At 39.4% G+C, this 17,365-nt stretch overlaps 1 protein-coding gene across 3 annotated transcripts; it reads right to left on the bottom strand.

Moving 5' to 3' along the window:
• Positions 1 to 359: 359 nt before the first annotated feature.
• vrk3 (VRK serine/threonine kinase 3) lies at positions 360 to 15,657 on the bottom strand. Of its 3 annotated transcripts, none has more exons than XM_026169207.2 (16): positions 15,456 to 15,582; positions 11,306 to 11,517; positions 11,130 to 11,222; positions 9,772 to 9,885; positions 9,529 to 9,675; positions 6,774 to 6,920; positions 5,795 to 5,838; positions 5,576 to 5,642; positions 4,755 to 4,839; positions 4,555 to 4,657; positions 3,495 to 3,587; positions 3,273 to 3,405; positions 2,715 to 2,832; positions 2,576 to 2,634; positions 2,355 to 2,491; positions 360 to 730 (listed from the first exon to the last, which is right to left on the bottom strand). In XM_026169207.2, the coding sequence occupies exons 2-15, from the start codon at positions 11,514 to 11,516 to the stop codon at positions 2,355 to 2,357; spliced, it is 1,551 nt and encodes a 516-aa protein (XP_026024992.2). In that variant the 5' UTR covers position 11,517; positions 15,456 to 15,582; the 3' UTR covers positions 360 to 730. The 3 variants fall into 3 exon arrangements, with proteins under 3 accessions (XP_026024992.2, XP_026024994.2, XP_080155011.1); XM_026169209.2 differs by having other exon boundaries at positions 11,139 to 11,222; XM_080298885.1 differs by lacking the exons at positions 11,130 to 11,222; positions 11,306 to 11,517 and having other exon boundaries at positions 15,456 to 15,657.
• Positions 15,658 to 17,365: the final 1,708 nt, after the last annotated feature.

Below are 17,365 nucleotides of genomic sequence, written 5' to 3'. Positions count from 1 at the left end.
TACTAAAACAGTTGGGTTGTGTGAGGGTTAAGCTTGGCAAAAGTCTCAAATAAAGAGGTCAGTGTGTGTTTGTGTAATTCCTGTGAGCCAACAGCCTCAGCCTTTCTCAGCCTTCTGTTTGTGAGCTACGACCAATCAGAAGAGTGGAGGTAAAGTATAAAGAGGTAAAATGGGCGAGATGTGCACAAAGGTCCGGTAAAAGATAAATAAGGATTATTTTTAACTCTGAGTCATGCAAAGCTACTCTCCCAAAATTCAGGGACAAAAATCTGGAGCTTGGAAAAAAAAAAAAAAAAAGAATAACAGGTAGCAATAACCAGACGATGTATTCTTATCAGAAAATATCAAAGCTCACTGAGTCACTGTAAGAAATGTCGATATTTTATTTGTTGAAATGTTCAGCAGGATAAGTCAACAGAAAAAAAACCATCTGTTATAAAAATCACCCTGTTAAATCTAACTACCTAACAACACTGCAACACACAAAATATAAAAATCAGTGCTTTAGGAATTTAAAACTTGTATTTCTTTGAGGCTGAAAACCACAGAAGCCTCAACAGGTCCATAAAGATGATAAACCCCCCACACACACACACAAACTGTAAAACCAATGAATCGTTTACCTAATAAACTCATGACTTTCAGTGCAATAAAGCATCAGCATTTAAACACGACTTTAAAATAAGAAAACTCCAGGATCTTTCAGTGTCGTCTCTTTTGTGCGATCTCTCTGAAAATAAAACAAAGATTAGTCAGACTCAAAGGGTTTGATACATATGCAGCATCGCTGTCAGGTTGATGTCAGTTTTAACGCTTCAGTTTGGTTTAATTAAATCTCTGATAATCTCATCTGATCACAGTAATAATCCCCGTTTGCGTTCAGTCTGCTTGGATTTTGCCTGTTCGGCTACATAGATAAAGGGCCCTTTCATATAAACGGTGGCAGCTTTATCTGAAGATTGTATGTCTTCTTTTGACTGGGGGTCACCACAGCGGATCATCTACCTCCATCTTACCCTATTCCTAACACCAACCCTCCGCTTCACTAACTCAGAGCTGTCCCTGAGCTGATGAAGTCATTTCGAATCCCCTCCATCTCAGTCACGCCCAATGAAAATCTAAGCATCTTTACCTCATGTTCATCTGCCACCTCTAGCTTTGCATCCTGTGCTGTAAATAATAAACATAATGTCTCCAACAGATGTAATTCATAATGACATCAGTGTATAAATAATACTTTTTAATATCTGATTGCAAAGAACAGTCCTGTACTATGATACAGGCTTTGAGGCTGAGCAAGGGGTCTCTAGCCTTGAGGTCTTTACCCACTGAGGGAAAAAATAAACAACACGAAATTCAAAATTTTTCAGATCTGAACTTGTCATGTAACGTGTATACACACTGAAAGGGTTTTTACAAAAGGTTTGCCCTCAGAAAAACTAAATCTAAAGAGAATGAAGTCGACATGAAGCGATGATGAGCTGGTCCTGATGTTTTTAAACAAGAAAAGGAAGAAACTGAGATTCTGGGTTCATTCGATTCTCAGAAGAAGGCAGCAGCAGGGAGAATTTCATGGTTTGATCCAGCAGTAGAAGCTGTATCACAACAGCTTTCGTACATATTTCAGGATGTCAGTGGGGCAGTTTCAGCTCTTGTCATCAGAGCTGGAGCCACATCTGAGAAGGCTAAGAAATCATTTCAGAGGCCGACTGACCTGAAGCAGCGTCCAGCTGTGTCTGAGGTAAAATAGTGTTATCTTACTATTTCTATATCACTGTTTATTAAGTACTGGCGCACATTTTGAGCTATGATTGCACTTGTTGCCAAATGCAGTGACCTGATTGGTCAGATCTATTAATTAAAAAAAATTAATCCTGTGAGAAACTCAGAATCGGATGAACCCAGAATCTCAGTTTCTTCCTTTTCTTATCTGAAAATTTTAGTTTTACAAAGATGTTTCAAGTCTTACTGGGGTATCACCATGGTAACTTATGCTGTTATATCTGTTAAGAGATCAACAAATATGAATCAACCTCCCAGTGACCAATCAGCTGTCTAAAAACAGCACCACCATCTCTGTGCAGATACAAAGAGGCTCTATGTGATGAGCATCAATGAGAAATATTAAGATCTTGGAGAATATGTTTAAACTTTTTACTTTTAAAGCAACTTTTTAAAAATATGCTCCTAAAACACAACACCTGAGCCTCGTTGACCTTTTATTCAGAAGGCAGGTAAATGAGCTGACTGCTGACATCAGGTAAAGAAAAGCTATTCTGGGTATGTTGAACTTGCCTCAGGTGCATGTGAACATCTTTATTTCTGAGTTTCAGTAAAGGCGGGTGTGTCCTCACCTAAAAATTGAGGGGCTCCTCCACCGATGCCCCCAGCTGCACTAAAGCGTCGCTGAGTCCGGCCTTCAGCGTTGAGTAATTGGGCTGCTCGGAGTACTGCAGAGCCATCACTGCAGTCAGGTACGTTTGAAATGCTCCTGGAGCACAAAAAACAGAAAGATATCACCAAAGAAAATGCAGGAAAATGTGGTATATGATACAGAAGAAACACTGGAACTCACTGGAAACGCTCCTCCTCCCAAAGCATTGGCTCAGAAGTGCAGGAACATCCTCCATGTACCTGCAGCCATGTGTTATTTGCATTTTGTTTCACACAGAAGGTTAAAATTACACAAAAATGACAGATTATCTCTCTCTTACCTCTGTTTCTCGGTGGCTATCTGCTGTGGTTGAGTGAGCTCGGTCCACGGCAGCAATCCAGTGTGCCAGTGCAGCATGCAGTAACCCAAAGACTGCAGGTCGCTGCGGCGAGATGGAGCTGAAAGAGTGTGATGACAAAAATCAGTAAACAAAAAAAGACCTCAGATTTACAAAAACATCTCCTTGTTTTTCCACGGGTGAAATTTGTACCTTTTAACTTCAAAATCTGTAAAAACAAAAAACAAAACAAAAACCACCTTCACATGTGAAAATAAAATCATACTAATGTGAAGCCATGGATGTTGCCAGGCAGAAAGAAAAAAGGAAAGCCACAGAGAAGGATGGATGTAGTGACGCAAATGGTTGGTGTGATGGAGGAGGATGGTAGATGATCCGCTGTGGCACGAGCAGCCGAAAGGAGAAGCAGATGTGAAGCCAGTGTTTGGCCAGATGGAGCGTGGTCAGAGCGCTCTGGTTTACAGCAGCTTACACGATGAAGTATGATTTAGTGACACTGACAGACTACAGATGGCTCAGTGGACCACAGAGGCAACACACCTGCTCCTTTATGCGCGTCCAGGCTGATGAACTGGACGGTGCCCTCGTGTGGCGTTCGGCTGGCTTCACGGTACTCCACATGCTTTCCTCCTGGACCGTACCTGAAGGCATGGCAGTATCCTACAAGGTACACCTAGACACACACACAAACACACAGAAGCAGCCTGGTTACACACACTTCAGGACAGAGTAGTGCAGTTTGAAGCTCAGAGCACGTCTTACCTGTGACCTCTGTCCTTGTTTTATGTACACGTTCTCGGCACTGATATCCGCATGAACGTATTCGTTTGAATGGATGTAGTGCAGCACGTCTAACTGCAAGGGAAAAGAAAAGTTAGTCTCTTAACGCTTTATCGCCCAGGCCTAATGGATTTATTTTGTAATTCTGGCTCTAAAATTAAAATAATAACTCATCTTTCCAAAACCATTAGAATTTTGTCTCTAGTGCTTGTGAAATGGGAACAACGATGGGCACACATAAACAGGTCAGCACAAAGAAAAGTAATCACTGTGCTTTCCAGTTCTTCTCAGACACACAACTCCAGAAGCCCCACCCACTTGCTGTCCAAGCCTTCCATTTGTGAAGGTCAGCCAATCAGAAACCAGCTGGCTTAAAGAAGTGGGTCTCAGGAGTGGAGCAGGAGCTCGTTTTTTGTTTTGTTTTTTTACTTCAGAGGTGACGCTCAGGTATTGATTAAAATGACCAAGTGGGATTATTTATAACCTCATTATATTTTACACAGATTTTTTTTAATGGCTCTGTATGTTTATCATTCGTATACTGTTTCCTTCATCTACCTCACACAATGTGAAAGCTCTTCATCGTTACTTTGTGCATGCAGTTTCTGCAGTTTTAAATGTCGCTGCTCTACCTCTGTTAGTGCAAAACATCACAGTTTAGTGAACAGAAGTGGAAAATTGGTTCTGCCGGAGGTTTCTTCCTGTTTAAAGGGAGTTTTTCCTTCTCACTGTTGCCAAAGTGCTTGCTCATAGGGAGTCAAATGATTGTTGGGGGTTTCTCTGTATGTATGATTGTAAGTTCTACCTTACAATATAAAGCGCCTTGAGGTGACCGTTGTTGTGATTTGGTGCTGTATAAATAAAATAAAATTGAACTGAACAGAATAGAAGGTTAAAGGAAGAGGAGCTAAAGCAGCTCGTTTCAGACTGTGTCTACACAAAAGTCCAGTAAGAGATAAATAAGCATTATTAAGAAGAGGAAAAAGTACAAAAGGTCCACTTTTAGAGTATTTATGTGACTAGACAATTCAAAAACACCAACTATTCTATAGGCCAGCTGAAGAACAACTTCCTCAGACAGAGGCTGATTTTCTTTCTCGATGATGGACTGGAGCGACTCGCCAATGCTGGGAAAAATTAGAAACCTACAGAAACGAAAATAAAATGAAATTAATGTAAACAGATTTACAGGTCAAAGTAAGATGCTTTCATATGTTTTGTATGTGCAGGTAAAGCTCACACCTGTACGAGTCTGTATGGAGACCAAAGCCAACGCAGGAAGGAATCCCCAGGAAGTCCAGCTTGTTTTGCTTGACCCACTTTTCCACTACAGAGAAAACAAGTTTTAGTAGGAAAATCATCACACAGGCAGAAAACACTGTGTATATGTACAGATGCACTGCCTTCAGAGTCTGAAAAGTCAGTTCAGAAAAGTTTTCAATCTACATTCTTTCTCACAGCCAGCAGAGGGCGACTCTTCTCGCTATAAAACAAACATCTATGAGAAAATGACCCTTATCATTGAATACACCTCCCTGAAGAGTTCGTCACTAAATCAACAGCTTAAGCGCTTTGAATATCACATGATGGTCAATCTGTAATTCACGGCCCCTGTTAGAGATTGCGGCCCTCGCCGTCTGGTTTAATAAAACTGAGAATGTGATGACAGAAATCGTCAAATCAAGGTTTTAAAACAGGAGTCCACAAGCCAAAGGGTGAAGTTGCTGTGCTGTGATGAGGGTTAAAGACACAACAATGCTCCTCTGATGCCTATCAAGTCAAACAGATGTATTACAGCTTCATGCCTCAGCTGTTAGTGTTTCTTTCTGACTCATTTGTCACCTTTGAGAGTTTAGTTTTGAGTCACCTGGTAATTTAAATCCTTTGTGTCAAAGTGAATGTTCTGTGCACAGACAAAACATCCTAACCCTCCGTAGGTGATAGAAACCGTCACAGAAACTTATCCTCTGTCTTTATTGAAATCAGAATAAAATCAGCTTTGGGAACTAATTCTGGTAATTATGGGCTTCTAAACGTGACAGAAAAGCACAATAAATCCTCACCGGACGCCGGTTTAGCAGCTCTCTGCAGGAAGTTCTGTTCATTGAAGATTCTTCCATCTTTAGTTCCCTAAAAGTGAAAAATAAAATATAACTTTGATTTTTTTTGGCACAGGGAAATTCAGGAGCAGAAGAAGCATTACAACAAAGTAGAGAGCAATTCAACGGATTATTGGGAAATAAACTGAAAAGCAGACACATTTATCTACCGTTTGTACTCACCAGTTTGAGGGTGTGATTCAACTCCTTTGAGCTTGGCCGAGAAACTGAAGAGAGAAAAACCGCTTTATTCATCTGTGATCATAAAATTTCCTATTAATATTTATCTTTTCTAAGTCAATAAATAGTCAACTGGTTTATCCTGCTGGAGTGCAATGCAGTGTTGACCAGCTACACTGGATTAGTCCTCTCTTTGCTTTAATAAAGTTTACTGGACTCAAACAGATAGAATATAGACTTGACTGATTGCATTAAATGTGGGCTGCAGTTATTATGTTTCGCTATTTGTGGTATGCTGTAGTTTATAGTACATCCAGTATCACTTTAAAGGTTAAAAACCTTGATGAGGGGCATGATTTTTGTAAATCACTCCAGCTTCTGACCAGTCACGCATGATCCAGCTTTGGTTGTACTCTGATAGAAAACATCTGCATGTAGAGAATTTGCTGAAATGCAATCTCAAATCCATGGACTATCATCTGCCAGCGATGTTGGGTTACTTAACGTAATCCCTGGTTCTTTGATAAACGTGTGAGGGGTTTCACTATGGGAATACAGACCACTCGAGCTGTGCTCAGAGCCAATCAGCCCTTCCCTGCTCATCATCAGTTCCTTCCCATGAGAAACCACACCGAGCTCCTTCAGCACACCCAGGCTGATTTGGATGCCAGAACATCACCGAACACGCTGCACTGAGTGAGTCCTTTTAAAGACGTGTGCTTATAGTTACACTCTGGGGACAGCGACCATATTCCTTCTCAGTGACAATAACAGCTGGTCGATGCATCACAGAAACATCTGCTGCAACAACTCAACTAGACTTCCCTCAAACACGTTTTCTGCCAGCTGTTCATATTGAGTTTGCTCAGTGGGACACAGCACATCAGCAATCACCACGACTATTTCACGTGAGTCAAACTCTTCAATTGTACATTTGTCTTTGTTTTCATGTGTTCCCCTTATGTCTTGTGACCAGTCCTACCTTCGTAGAGCAGCTCGGTTGCGCTCTGACTGAGCTGCCTGATCAGCTTCCACTTCTTGCCGGTCGTGTCGGTCACCTCCTCACCTTCAGGCAGCGGTTCCACAAAGGATGCATGCTTTGCCTTCCTGCCTTTATTTTTTCCAGTTGCTGCAAGTTAATGAAAACACTTCAAATTAATTAGTGCAGGAATAACCCCCCCACACACACACACACACAAAATTACACACCTAAAGTATGCTGTGCTGTGATCGACTCAACAAAATCTTTTTGTACAAAGAATTTGTAAAAAATTTCTGCACACTAGAAGAAATGGAAGAAAGAAAGACGACTATTTCTTTTTACCAGAATCACTAAAAACTGCTGTAATCAAACCTATACTGAAAAAGGACAATCTTGACAAGACACAAATGAAAAACTACAGGCCGATCTCAAATCTCCCATTTTTAAGTAAGATCATTGAAAAAGCAGTTTCTCAACAGCTCAGTTACTTCTTAAAACAGAATAACTGCTATGATGCCTTCCAGTCAGGTTTTAGACAGAACCACAGCACTGAAACCACTCTGACAAAAGTGTTTAATGACATATGTCTGAATACAGACAGTGGAAAAATGTCAGTCCTAGTTTTACTGGATCTCAGTGCAGCATTTGATACAGTTGACCACAACATATTACTCAAACGACTGGAGAACTGGGCAGGTCTTTCAGGAACTGTACTAAACTGGTTCAAAACATACTTAGAAAACAGGAAATACTTTGTATCAATAGGTAACTTCACATCTGAGCAGACAAGTATCACATGTGGAGTTCCCCAAGGTTCCATCTTGGGACCCCTTCTGTTTAACATCTACATGCTCCCACTGGCACAGATTATAAAGAACAACAAAATAAACTACCACAGCTATGCAGATGACACACAAATATATATCACAATGTCACCAGGAGACCGAGGCCCTGTACAGGCTCTTGGTAAATGCATTGAGGAAATCAATGACTGGTTGTGCCACAATTTTCTCCAGCTAAACAAAAACAAAACTGAGGTAATAGTCTTTGGCGCCAAAGAAAAACGATTACAGGTCACCAGAGAACTTCAATCTATACATCTAAAAACCACAAACCAGGCGAGAAATGTGGGTGTAGTGATGGATGCAGACCTAAACTTAGAAAAACACATTAAGACAATAACAAAGTCAGCTTACTATCACCTCAAGAATATTTCAAGGATAAAAGATCTGATGTCTCAACAGGACCTGGAAAAACTAGTCCATGCATTCATCTTTAGTAGGCTTGATTACTGTAACAGCATCTTTACAGGTCTACCTAAAAAAATCAGTCAGACAACTACAGCTCATTCAGAACTCTGCTGCTCGAGTCCTCACTAAGACCAAAAAAGTGGACCACATCAGTCCAGCTCTGAGGTCTTTACACTGGCTGCCTGTCCGTCAGAGGATAGACTTTAAAGTTCTGATGCTGGTCTATAAAGCTCTGAATGGTTTAGGACCAAAATACATCAGTGACCTCCTGACCCAGTATGAACCTTCCAGATCCCTCAGGTCATCTGGATCCGGTCTTTTATCAGTTCCCAGAGTCAGAACCAGACACGGAGAAGCTGCATTCAGCTTTTATGCTCCTCATATCTGGAACAAACTCCCAGAAAGCCTCAGATCAGCTGAAACACTCACTTTATTTAAATCCAGGTTGAAGACTCACCTATTCTCAGCTGCATTTGAATAAAGCACCAAATCCACACTTTTAAGCTTAAATTTCAAAACTTACATTTAACTACTGATTTTATCTACTGTTCTGATTTTATCTGTTTTGATTTTATATACTGTTTTGTTTGTTTGTTAATTAGTTAGTTAGTTTTTTTGCTTGTTTTAATCAATTTTAAATCGTGCTTTTTATTTGTTCTTGTTTCTAATGTCTCTGTAAAGCACTTTGAATCACCTTGTTGTTGAATTGTGCTATACAAATAAACTTGCCTTGCCTTTACTGATTTTAATTTAACTTAAGTTTAATTTATTGATAAATTTATTTTACTAAGCTGAAACTAATCCACGCTGGGAAGCTTTGGATTTAGTTTTTATTATTACTATTTGCCTCTCATGTATCAGAAGCTTTATGTGAATTCTGTTTATAACAGTGATTCCTAAAGTGTGGGCTGCAAAGGTACTGCAGGTGGGCCACAGAAACACAAATTCAGTTTGAAATTACTCACAAGTATGTACACTCAGAAAGCATTTAAATATTTATATAAAAAGTGAATTAAATCAATTAAGATGAGGTGGTTAGTTTGTGACTTTACTCCTTAGTCTTAACTAGATGTAATGTTCTTGTATTGAAGTTTGTGTCCGAGTGGCAGGTTTCTCACACGTTCTCCTTAAAAGCTTTCCACATGACTGATGAGCATTAGGAATTTTTGATTGGATTTAAGATTGGGGGGCCCCCATGAGATTTTCTTGTATATAAGTGAACCATAGCACTTCTGTAAAAGAAGTGGTTAAATTTAAAGGTAACTCTGAAAAGCCTAAGGGGGAAAAATGTAATTAAATTATTAATTGAATAGATATTCTAAGAGAAATGAATGATTACTCTTGTTACAGCAATAAAACTGCAGTAAATGTGGTGATTGTAACGACACCAGAACAACAATAAAGCTCCCGATCATTAAACATTTTGTGATCTTTATACAAACCTATCAGTGTACTTAACAATGTGTGTAACATGCTCCTGTTACATCATTCAACGTGTAGCTCACCTTTTGCAGGAGACTTAGAGTTTGGTGAGGAAACAGGTGAAGCTCCATCTACTGCTGATCTCCCCTCTATCCAGCCTGTTTTTGCAGACAGCTTCTTTTCTTCTTCCTGCTTTTTCAAAGGACTGCAGAGCTTCCCTTTCCTTTGCACTACACAGCAACAGTTAACAAAGCAAAGAGGAACGGTAATGGAGATTTCATAAAAGAACTGCAGGAACGGGCAGATAAATCAGTGCTTCTGCTCACCAGATCGAGGAGATTTTGCAACAGGAGACTCTACGATTGGCTGCGCCCCAGTGTCGAGTTTAAAGGTGACCGTGTTCTTCTTTGGTGGAGATTCCTGCAACCCAGCGTCATTATCTGTGGAAGCAAAGTACTTCTGGTTCAGGGCTTCAACTGATTGTGATTGAGTATGACTAATTTGACTAGTTTGTCCAGACAAAGCAGTCTGGACAAACATAAAAAATATAAGCTACAAGGTTATGCATCCAAATAAGCATAATAACATATACTTAGAAGTAATAAATAACTGGGGGACAAATATAATTACAAACACGAACAAAATAAGTGGAGTAATCTATAGGCACAGTGAGTAAAGAGTTAAAGTAATCAATAAAAAAAACTTTGGGGGGAAAAAAAGGAATAAAGCTTCCTTTGACTGTGAGAAATGACATCACATCTTTGAAGCCACAAGGAACCGGATCAGGGTTTAGCTGACTTCCAGAGGTGTGAGATACGACACGCTGATAACAAAAATGTAAAAGAAAGACTTTTTTTTGTTGCACAGAGGTACAGGGAACAAGTGAACCCCCAAAACATCAATGAAGGGTTCGTATTTATCTGCGTCACTAAAACATCAGACATGGGGAGCCGGTTTAGCTCACTGGGGTGAGCAGGCAACCACATGGTGTATAGCTAAGAGCGGCCGGCCAATATTTGAATCCGAAATTACTTGCCGCATGTCTTCTTCTCTCTCTCCCTCCACTTTCCTGTCACTCCTCACTGTTCCTATTCAATAAAGCCAGAAAAGGCCAAAAAAAAAAAAAAACCCCAACAGATTTTCAAAATCTTAAAAAAAAACCCTCAACAACATACAAAACAGACATTCATGAAGTCATCGATCCAGAACTCAAGTATTTTACAGCATGAATAAAACACATGGCTTAGATCATAAGCCACATGTAAGCCACAGTACTTGAATGTATACTAAGGACAGCTTTCTTGCACCATTGATCTACCAGCCCGATTCCAAACTCCAGGGCCATCCATCAGCCAAGTGATTTTTAATTCACTCTAAAGGCCAGAAGAGCCTCCCATGGCCTTTCAGTGTAATGTAATGTACTCACATTTACAAAGCACTTTAACTATAAGTTTGTTCTATACACTTCGAGGTCTTCAGACCCACCAGTGCACGAACTCCACAAAGAAAGGCCCCAGCTGGAATCACAGTGAAGCTACAAAAGGTGGAGTTTTTTAGAACTAAACACTTCAGGGAGCTGAACCCTTTGGTTTGACATCCCTGCTCCAGCTGAATTTACTCATGCTGTTTTCATACCTCATTATAACTGACATCTTAACAGGATAACCTGTATGATCTCCTTTACCTTCTTTACCTTCTTTGTCCAGGCAAAGGGTTTTGCGAGTCCTTCGCAGTGCAGGACGTGGTGTTAACGAACTTAAAGTGTCAAATCCCTGGGCTGGACACAGAGAGAGATTGTTAAAGCTAAATTACTTGGTATTTTAAGTATTTATTTGATGACATACTGCCACCTGTATTCACCTGTACTGAGTTCACAGCTCGTGCTTGGAGTGGGGCTTGGATTAACTACAGATGTTGCTGCTGCATTTCTCAGAGGCGAGGAGAAACTTGAGTTCACAGATTCAGATTGAAATGGACTTTCAGGACCGGGAAGTTTCTCCCCACATGAAGGACAGAATCTGAATTCAGGCTGTAACTTTGTCCCACACTGGGGGCAGAAATGGAAAGGCATTCTGCAAGAGTGAGGATAAAACATGATTATACATCAATCATCTGCTCCAGCCACGTCGTGTATCTGTCCGAGGTTTATCGTGTGGATCAGGAAACTACACACAAACAATTTGACAGTTGTTGGCTGGTAACTCTGTTAGAAATGAATTCGTAGTACAGTTTTTAGCCACACCAGTCTTCACAAAAGCTTTGCAAGTGTCACAAAAAAGTTTTCAGAAAATAAAGTCAAGTTCATAATTCTACTCCCAAAGTAAACATGAGTTTACTGAGAGGATTCTGGATATTTCTTTTTATCAGTGCAGAGGTAATATTATATAAACCAGGCTATGAATGTTAATATATCCCTCTGCAAAAATGGACAGCTTTAGTGAGTGCAAAGACTACATGAGATTTTAAGCTTTAAGTATGGGGGAAAAAAAACAAAACAAAAACATCCATCCACTTTCTTAATGGTAGGTTTTTCAGCATTGTACCCTCTGCAGCATTTTATCAGCAGGTGTCCTGAGATGATTCATTCTTCTCTCTCCAGCATCGCCTCCACCTTCACTCCTCCCTCCCTACAGAGCTCAATGTTGTCTGCAAACATAGTTCTGTCTATCACCACTGCAAACAAGAAGAGGCTCAGAGCCAATCCTTGAAGTAATCTAACTCCCACCTTGAAACCATCTGTTACTTCTACTCCTGACTGACTTCCTTCATGGAGCGCCACAGTTGGCACCCTATCATATCTGTAGATCCACAAAGAATCTCGCTCTGATCTTCACTATGCACCTCCACCAACACTCTGGCTCATGGATGGAGCCAGCATATTACTGATTACTTGCCAGGTTAAAAAAAACAAACCTTGTGGTGACCCACTATATCACCTGGGGGTACAAACTGGTGTTACATGAAAGTATAGCTTGGCCCCATTTCAACTTCAGTTATCTCACCATACAGTATAGAGATGGTTTGGACATAAAGTCATAGTAGTTGTCTCCTCACACTCTGTTGACAGCTTTAGTTAATTTTGGAAGATTTAAAACTCATAAAAAGTAATTTACAAACAGTACCTAAAAGATTATTTATTGAAAATTCTAGACATATTTTTTTAAGACAATTAATTTAGAGGTAAAGATCCCAATTTAGAGAGCATCTTTTATACTTTAATCATATAAATGCTGTTAAAATTATAGATACTCTTTAACCGTAACCAAAGCTTCAAATAATGAGGTACGATCACATTCAAGAAATCCCTCTCAGAAAAAATAAAAACTCGAGATTTAGACTGTGCTAAATGTTGAGTTTCTGACCTTTTTTTTTTTTTTACACTGTTGACTTTTTATGGAAGACATGGTCTTTATCAAACAGTCAGCTCATGTACATGTAGCAACACTTATGTTTGGGAGAAGCACCAAAACAAAGTTAAAATGAGAAATTAAATATCTCATTTCAGACAGAAGATAAATGCAGTGCCTGGACCAGTGCTCGATATAAGATACATAAAGACCAATTTTGACCTGTGAAACATGCAAAAATGATACACTATTGTGCAAGTCTTGAACCACCCCTCATTTCTTTATATTGTGGTTCCAAGGAAGCATACTCTTGATTCTTTCACAGGGGTATTGAGCAATAGTTCTCCAGGCTTTCCGAAGGTCTTTCTTTGGACATTAGCTGCCTTTTCACTCATTTTAAGTCCATTTAACACTGACATATAAATCGTTCAAACGTCAAAAGGGGCACCTAAACTAAGAGATGAACCAGTGTTGTCCACACATAACTGAAAATTTAGCAAAATATAACTTAAAATATTATGTTAAAGTAAATGAATCTATGAATAGTGTCAAAGATAACACAGTTTAACAGACATAAAATAGTATTTTTGCAACAACAAGGTGAACCTCAGAGCTATTAGCTGAAAACTTGATATGTCTCAGTGGGATGTACAGTGTGCCCTTAAAAAATGAAACTGGACAAGAAGAAGACTAAAGAACAAGTGTCACAAGACAAGAAGAGAAAGTCGTGTTCTTAAGAATCAGATAAAAAAAAAATAATCCAACAAAGACTTGAAAAAGGCCCTGAGTGATGAAGTCATTTTATGTATGACAGCGTTTTAATAGATAAAGATGAATGGCTTAAACATGAACTGAGCTGCAGTTTGGGGAAGGCCTCAAAGGGTACTGGCAGCAGTTCCCGGGCCTGGCACGAAAACGAACAGTTTGTAGAACTGGGGGACTCGTATCCGGTTGTTCAGTCTGACGTCACTAGCCGTGTCTGGGTCTAAACTCCGCTGCAGGTCCATATATCAAACGATCACTGTGGCATTACTGAGAGTTGAAAAACTGTCTAAAGTCTTTCATCTTTAATAAAATGATCAGCGTTCTGCTCTACCAGGTGTAACAATTGAGTTTAACATCCAGGCATCCATGAAAACGGAATTTATGACATTTAACGGAGTTAGAAGTTAGCAGGGAGTTAGCTCGCTAGCTTCTATCTAAATACAATATAGCATGTCCTGACTGCGGGGTTTTGGAAACAAATTAAAACGTACAGCTCTGTTATCACTTCCAGCATAAATGAAGACAGAAAACTAAACAGCAGTGACGTTTGTAGGGTTACTGAAGTTGGGCTAGCTGGTATATAATGATGTGCTACGTGACCGCTAGCGACACAGCTATGTTAGCATAATATAAACAAGCTAACTTTTTTTCCACTCGATAAAAGTTAACGTGAGTGTTCTCGGTGGTCAGAAACAAATGTAATCGCATGGCAGGATGCTGTAAAAGGACCAAACTTCAGCCAGGAGAACAACTGAGATAATCCATCCACAATACGAGGTTAGTCATTCATATACTGTTGCATGGGCTGGGCTGTAGTTACATCCTAAGGTTTTAAAAACTGAGCTTAAATAAATGATTAGTGGTAATAAAAGCCGAGGGAGGTCAACAGGGATCACTGACTGTTTTAGGAGCTTTTTGAGATCAAATAGAAGAAAATACAAAACATTAAACATGTTAACAACACAAAAGCCATATTAAACGCAGACTACTTTAGACCCGGAAGTAGGATTCGTCGCGTCATCACTGAACAACCGGATAGAGATAAGAACCGGAAGGAGCGTGTTTGGAGGCGTGGTCCCGCTCCTGAAATTCACATACTTTATCTCCAAAACATTGATCCAGCTACTGTTCACAAAAGCTTAATCAGAAATGGTTTCATTAGCTGTCAAGAATCAATGTATAAGGAAAGAGAAACAGGGAGTTTGAGAGTGATCCCAAACACACTGCCAACACAGTAAAAACACCTGCACAGAAAACACACACAGTGCAACACTACCAGTCATGAATTGGTCTCCCCAGAGCCCGGACCTCGACATTATTGAAGCCTGTGGGATCATGTTGACAGAGAACAGACTAAAAAGCAGCTGACATCCAAAGAGCAACTTTGAACGTCCTTTAAGAAGCCTGGAAAGCTATTCCTGAAAACTACTTAAATAAATTACTAGAAAGCTTGATTAAGAGATTTCAGGCTGTGTTTCAGAATCAAAGGTGGCTCCACATTTAGCAAAGCTCTGCCTGCTGGATTGTGTTGCATAACTTTTTCCAGGGAACCGTTAAGAAGAGGTTTAAACGGGGCGTAAAGGAAACTACAGTCCTTATCGCGACAGGAACTCCTTACTTAGAAAATATAAAATAGCTGAAGACCGAGTACGTTTCACATGAAGTTTATTTCAGCGTGTTTGCCGCTTTCAGTTTAATTAACAAATAAAAAACACTCATATACTGACCAAACATTCGTGTTAGCTAGCTAAAAGTCAAGCAAAACTTTGAAAAACCTTTCGGGCGGAAGCGCCGCCAAAGTACTGATATTAACTTTTGTTTAAAATAAGTCTAAAAATTTTGCACCTGGTTTTGTTCGTATATAATAAAAACCTACAAACAGTTAAAACGTCTGGTACCTTTGTTTTGCTGCTTCTTCTTCACCGCATTGACAATCTCACAGGTGGAGCTACGCAGGCGCAATGCTGCCCTCTGCAGGACTTCAGGACAGTTGCAACCAGCTGTGCTAAAAACCACAAAGTGAGATCTTCTTCTTCTTCTGTCATTTTTAACGGTAGCTTGCATCCAAAGATGCTGCACTACTGCCATCTCCTGGCTTTTACTCTCACTTCACTTCTAAATCCTTAGAGCCTCTCGATGCACAAAGCAGGATTATAAAAGTTTTGTATTTTATAATTAGTCTGTTTCATTATAATTCATTTTAGTTGTTCCCGTTAGTTCACTTTCCAAAGCGAATTTTCTCGTTTCACGTTAGTTTTTGTTTGAAAATGTTTTCATGGTAGCTTTAATTATTCAATGATACAATGCTTTGAAAAACTATTTGCTTCCTTCCTGAGGTTTTTTTTTTTTCAATTTGTTTAAAATTTGTTTGATCATCTGAAACATGTGACTGTGGAAAAAAAAATATTGGGTATCATCATAATATCTTTTTGCCAAATGTGAGCTTTTGTATTCTTTTTTGTCATCAATGATTTTTCCCCTTCTAACTCTCCCATTGATGCCATTTTTGTCCATTCTCTTTCTTTTGTTGAATCATGAACTCTGACCTTAACTGAGGCCAGACAAGCCTGCAGTTCTTTAGATGTTGTTCTGGGATCATTCTTGACCTCTAGGATGAGTTGTCGATGCACTCCTGGAGTAATTTTGGTAGGCCGGTCACTCCTCGGAAAGTTCCAAGTTTTGTCAGTTTGTGGCTAATGGCTCTCACTGTGGCTCACTGGAGTCCCAAAGCCTTAAATGTCTCTGTAACCCTTTCCAGACTGATAGATGTCAACTTTTATTCCCTGTAAATCCTGGAGAGGTTTCTGTGAGAAAATTCCAGCAGATTAGGAGTCTGGTACAAACTACCATGGCATGATTAAAGTCACTTAGATCACCTTTCTTCCCTTCTCTAATGCTTAATTTGACTTCAGCAGGTTATGTTGGCCATCTCTACATGCCTAAATTAGTTGCTGCCATGTGATTGACTGACTACACCCAAGGTCCTGCTGTTAAAACCTTTATTTCAGAATTATTTTTTGTTTCTAAGAAGTCATAACATACTTTTTATATACACATGAGACTTTAGGAAGCTATAACTGTAGCGGCCTGTGGGGAAAACCGAAGCAGTCTCCTGCTACAGAAATGGTGAAAAAAAAAAAAAAATCCATCTCTCGTGTACTCACAACAAGCTAAAGAAATGTGTATTAATTTTTCATTAAATGTCTGAAAGGTTTTGTACAAATCTGTGAATTTAAATCAGAGTGTCAGTGTTGCATGTTTGAATATTGGCACAGATAACATAACAAGCATCTGGTATTAATTATACTCAGAATTGGAAAATAATTAAATAAAACAGTCAGATACATAAATACAAATGTTTATTTCTGGATATAATTTACACATTTTGCATATGAAAGTATGGCACAACTGACAATGACACATTTCAGTTTTGCCTTTCTTATGTGATCAAATCTCATTTTCGGTGACAAATAATGTGACTCAACTAAAACATCACTCTCAAACTTTCATAAATAAAATGTAACTTCAGTGTTTAATGTAAATATCAGAGGTACAAAATTGATCTGAAAGATTAAATGAATACCTTGATTGTAAACTAAAGTGCAAGCCCCATTTTTTTGCCCTAAATATAATACAGCATCCGAGCGCATCAGTTTTAAACACATTCAGCAACAGTGTGCAACCAAGAAAGAGCTGAGAATTAAGCAACAGCGACAGGTGCTTTTGTTTTTATATCCACAGGTGCTGATAAATAAACAGTATCCACACACAGTCAAAGGACAAGCCAGAGGGGATTCCTACAAATTAA

This window comes from Astatotilapia calliptera, chromosome 1 (assembly GCF_964374335.1).
Source record: "Astatotilapia calliptera chromosome 1, fAstCal68.1, whole genome shotgun sequence".
Lineage (NCBI taxonomy): Eukaryota > Metazoa > Chordata > Actinopteri > Cichliformes > Cichlidae > Astatotilapia > Astatotilapia calliptera.
The sequence above is the reverse complement of the archived record's forward strand: the minus strand, read 5'-3'. Positions and strand labels throughout refer to the sequence as shown.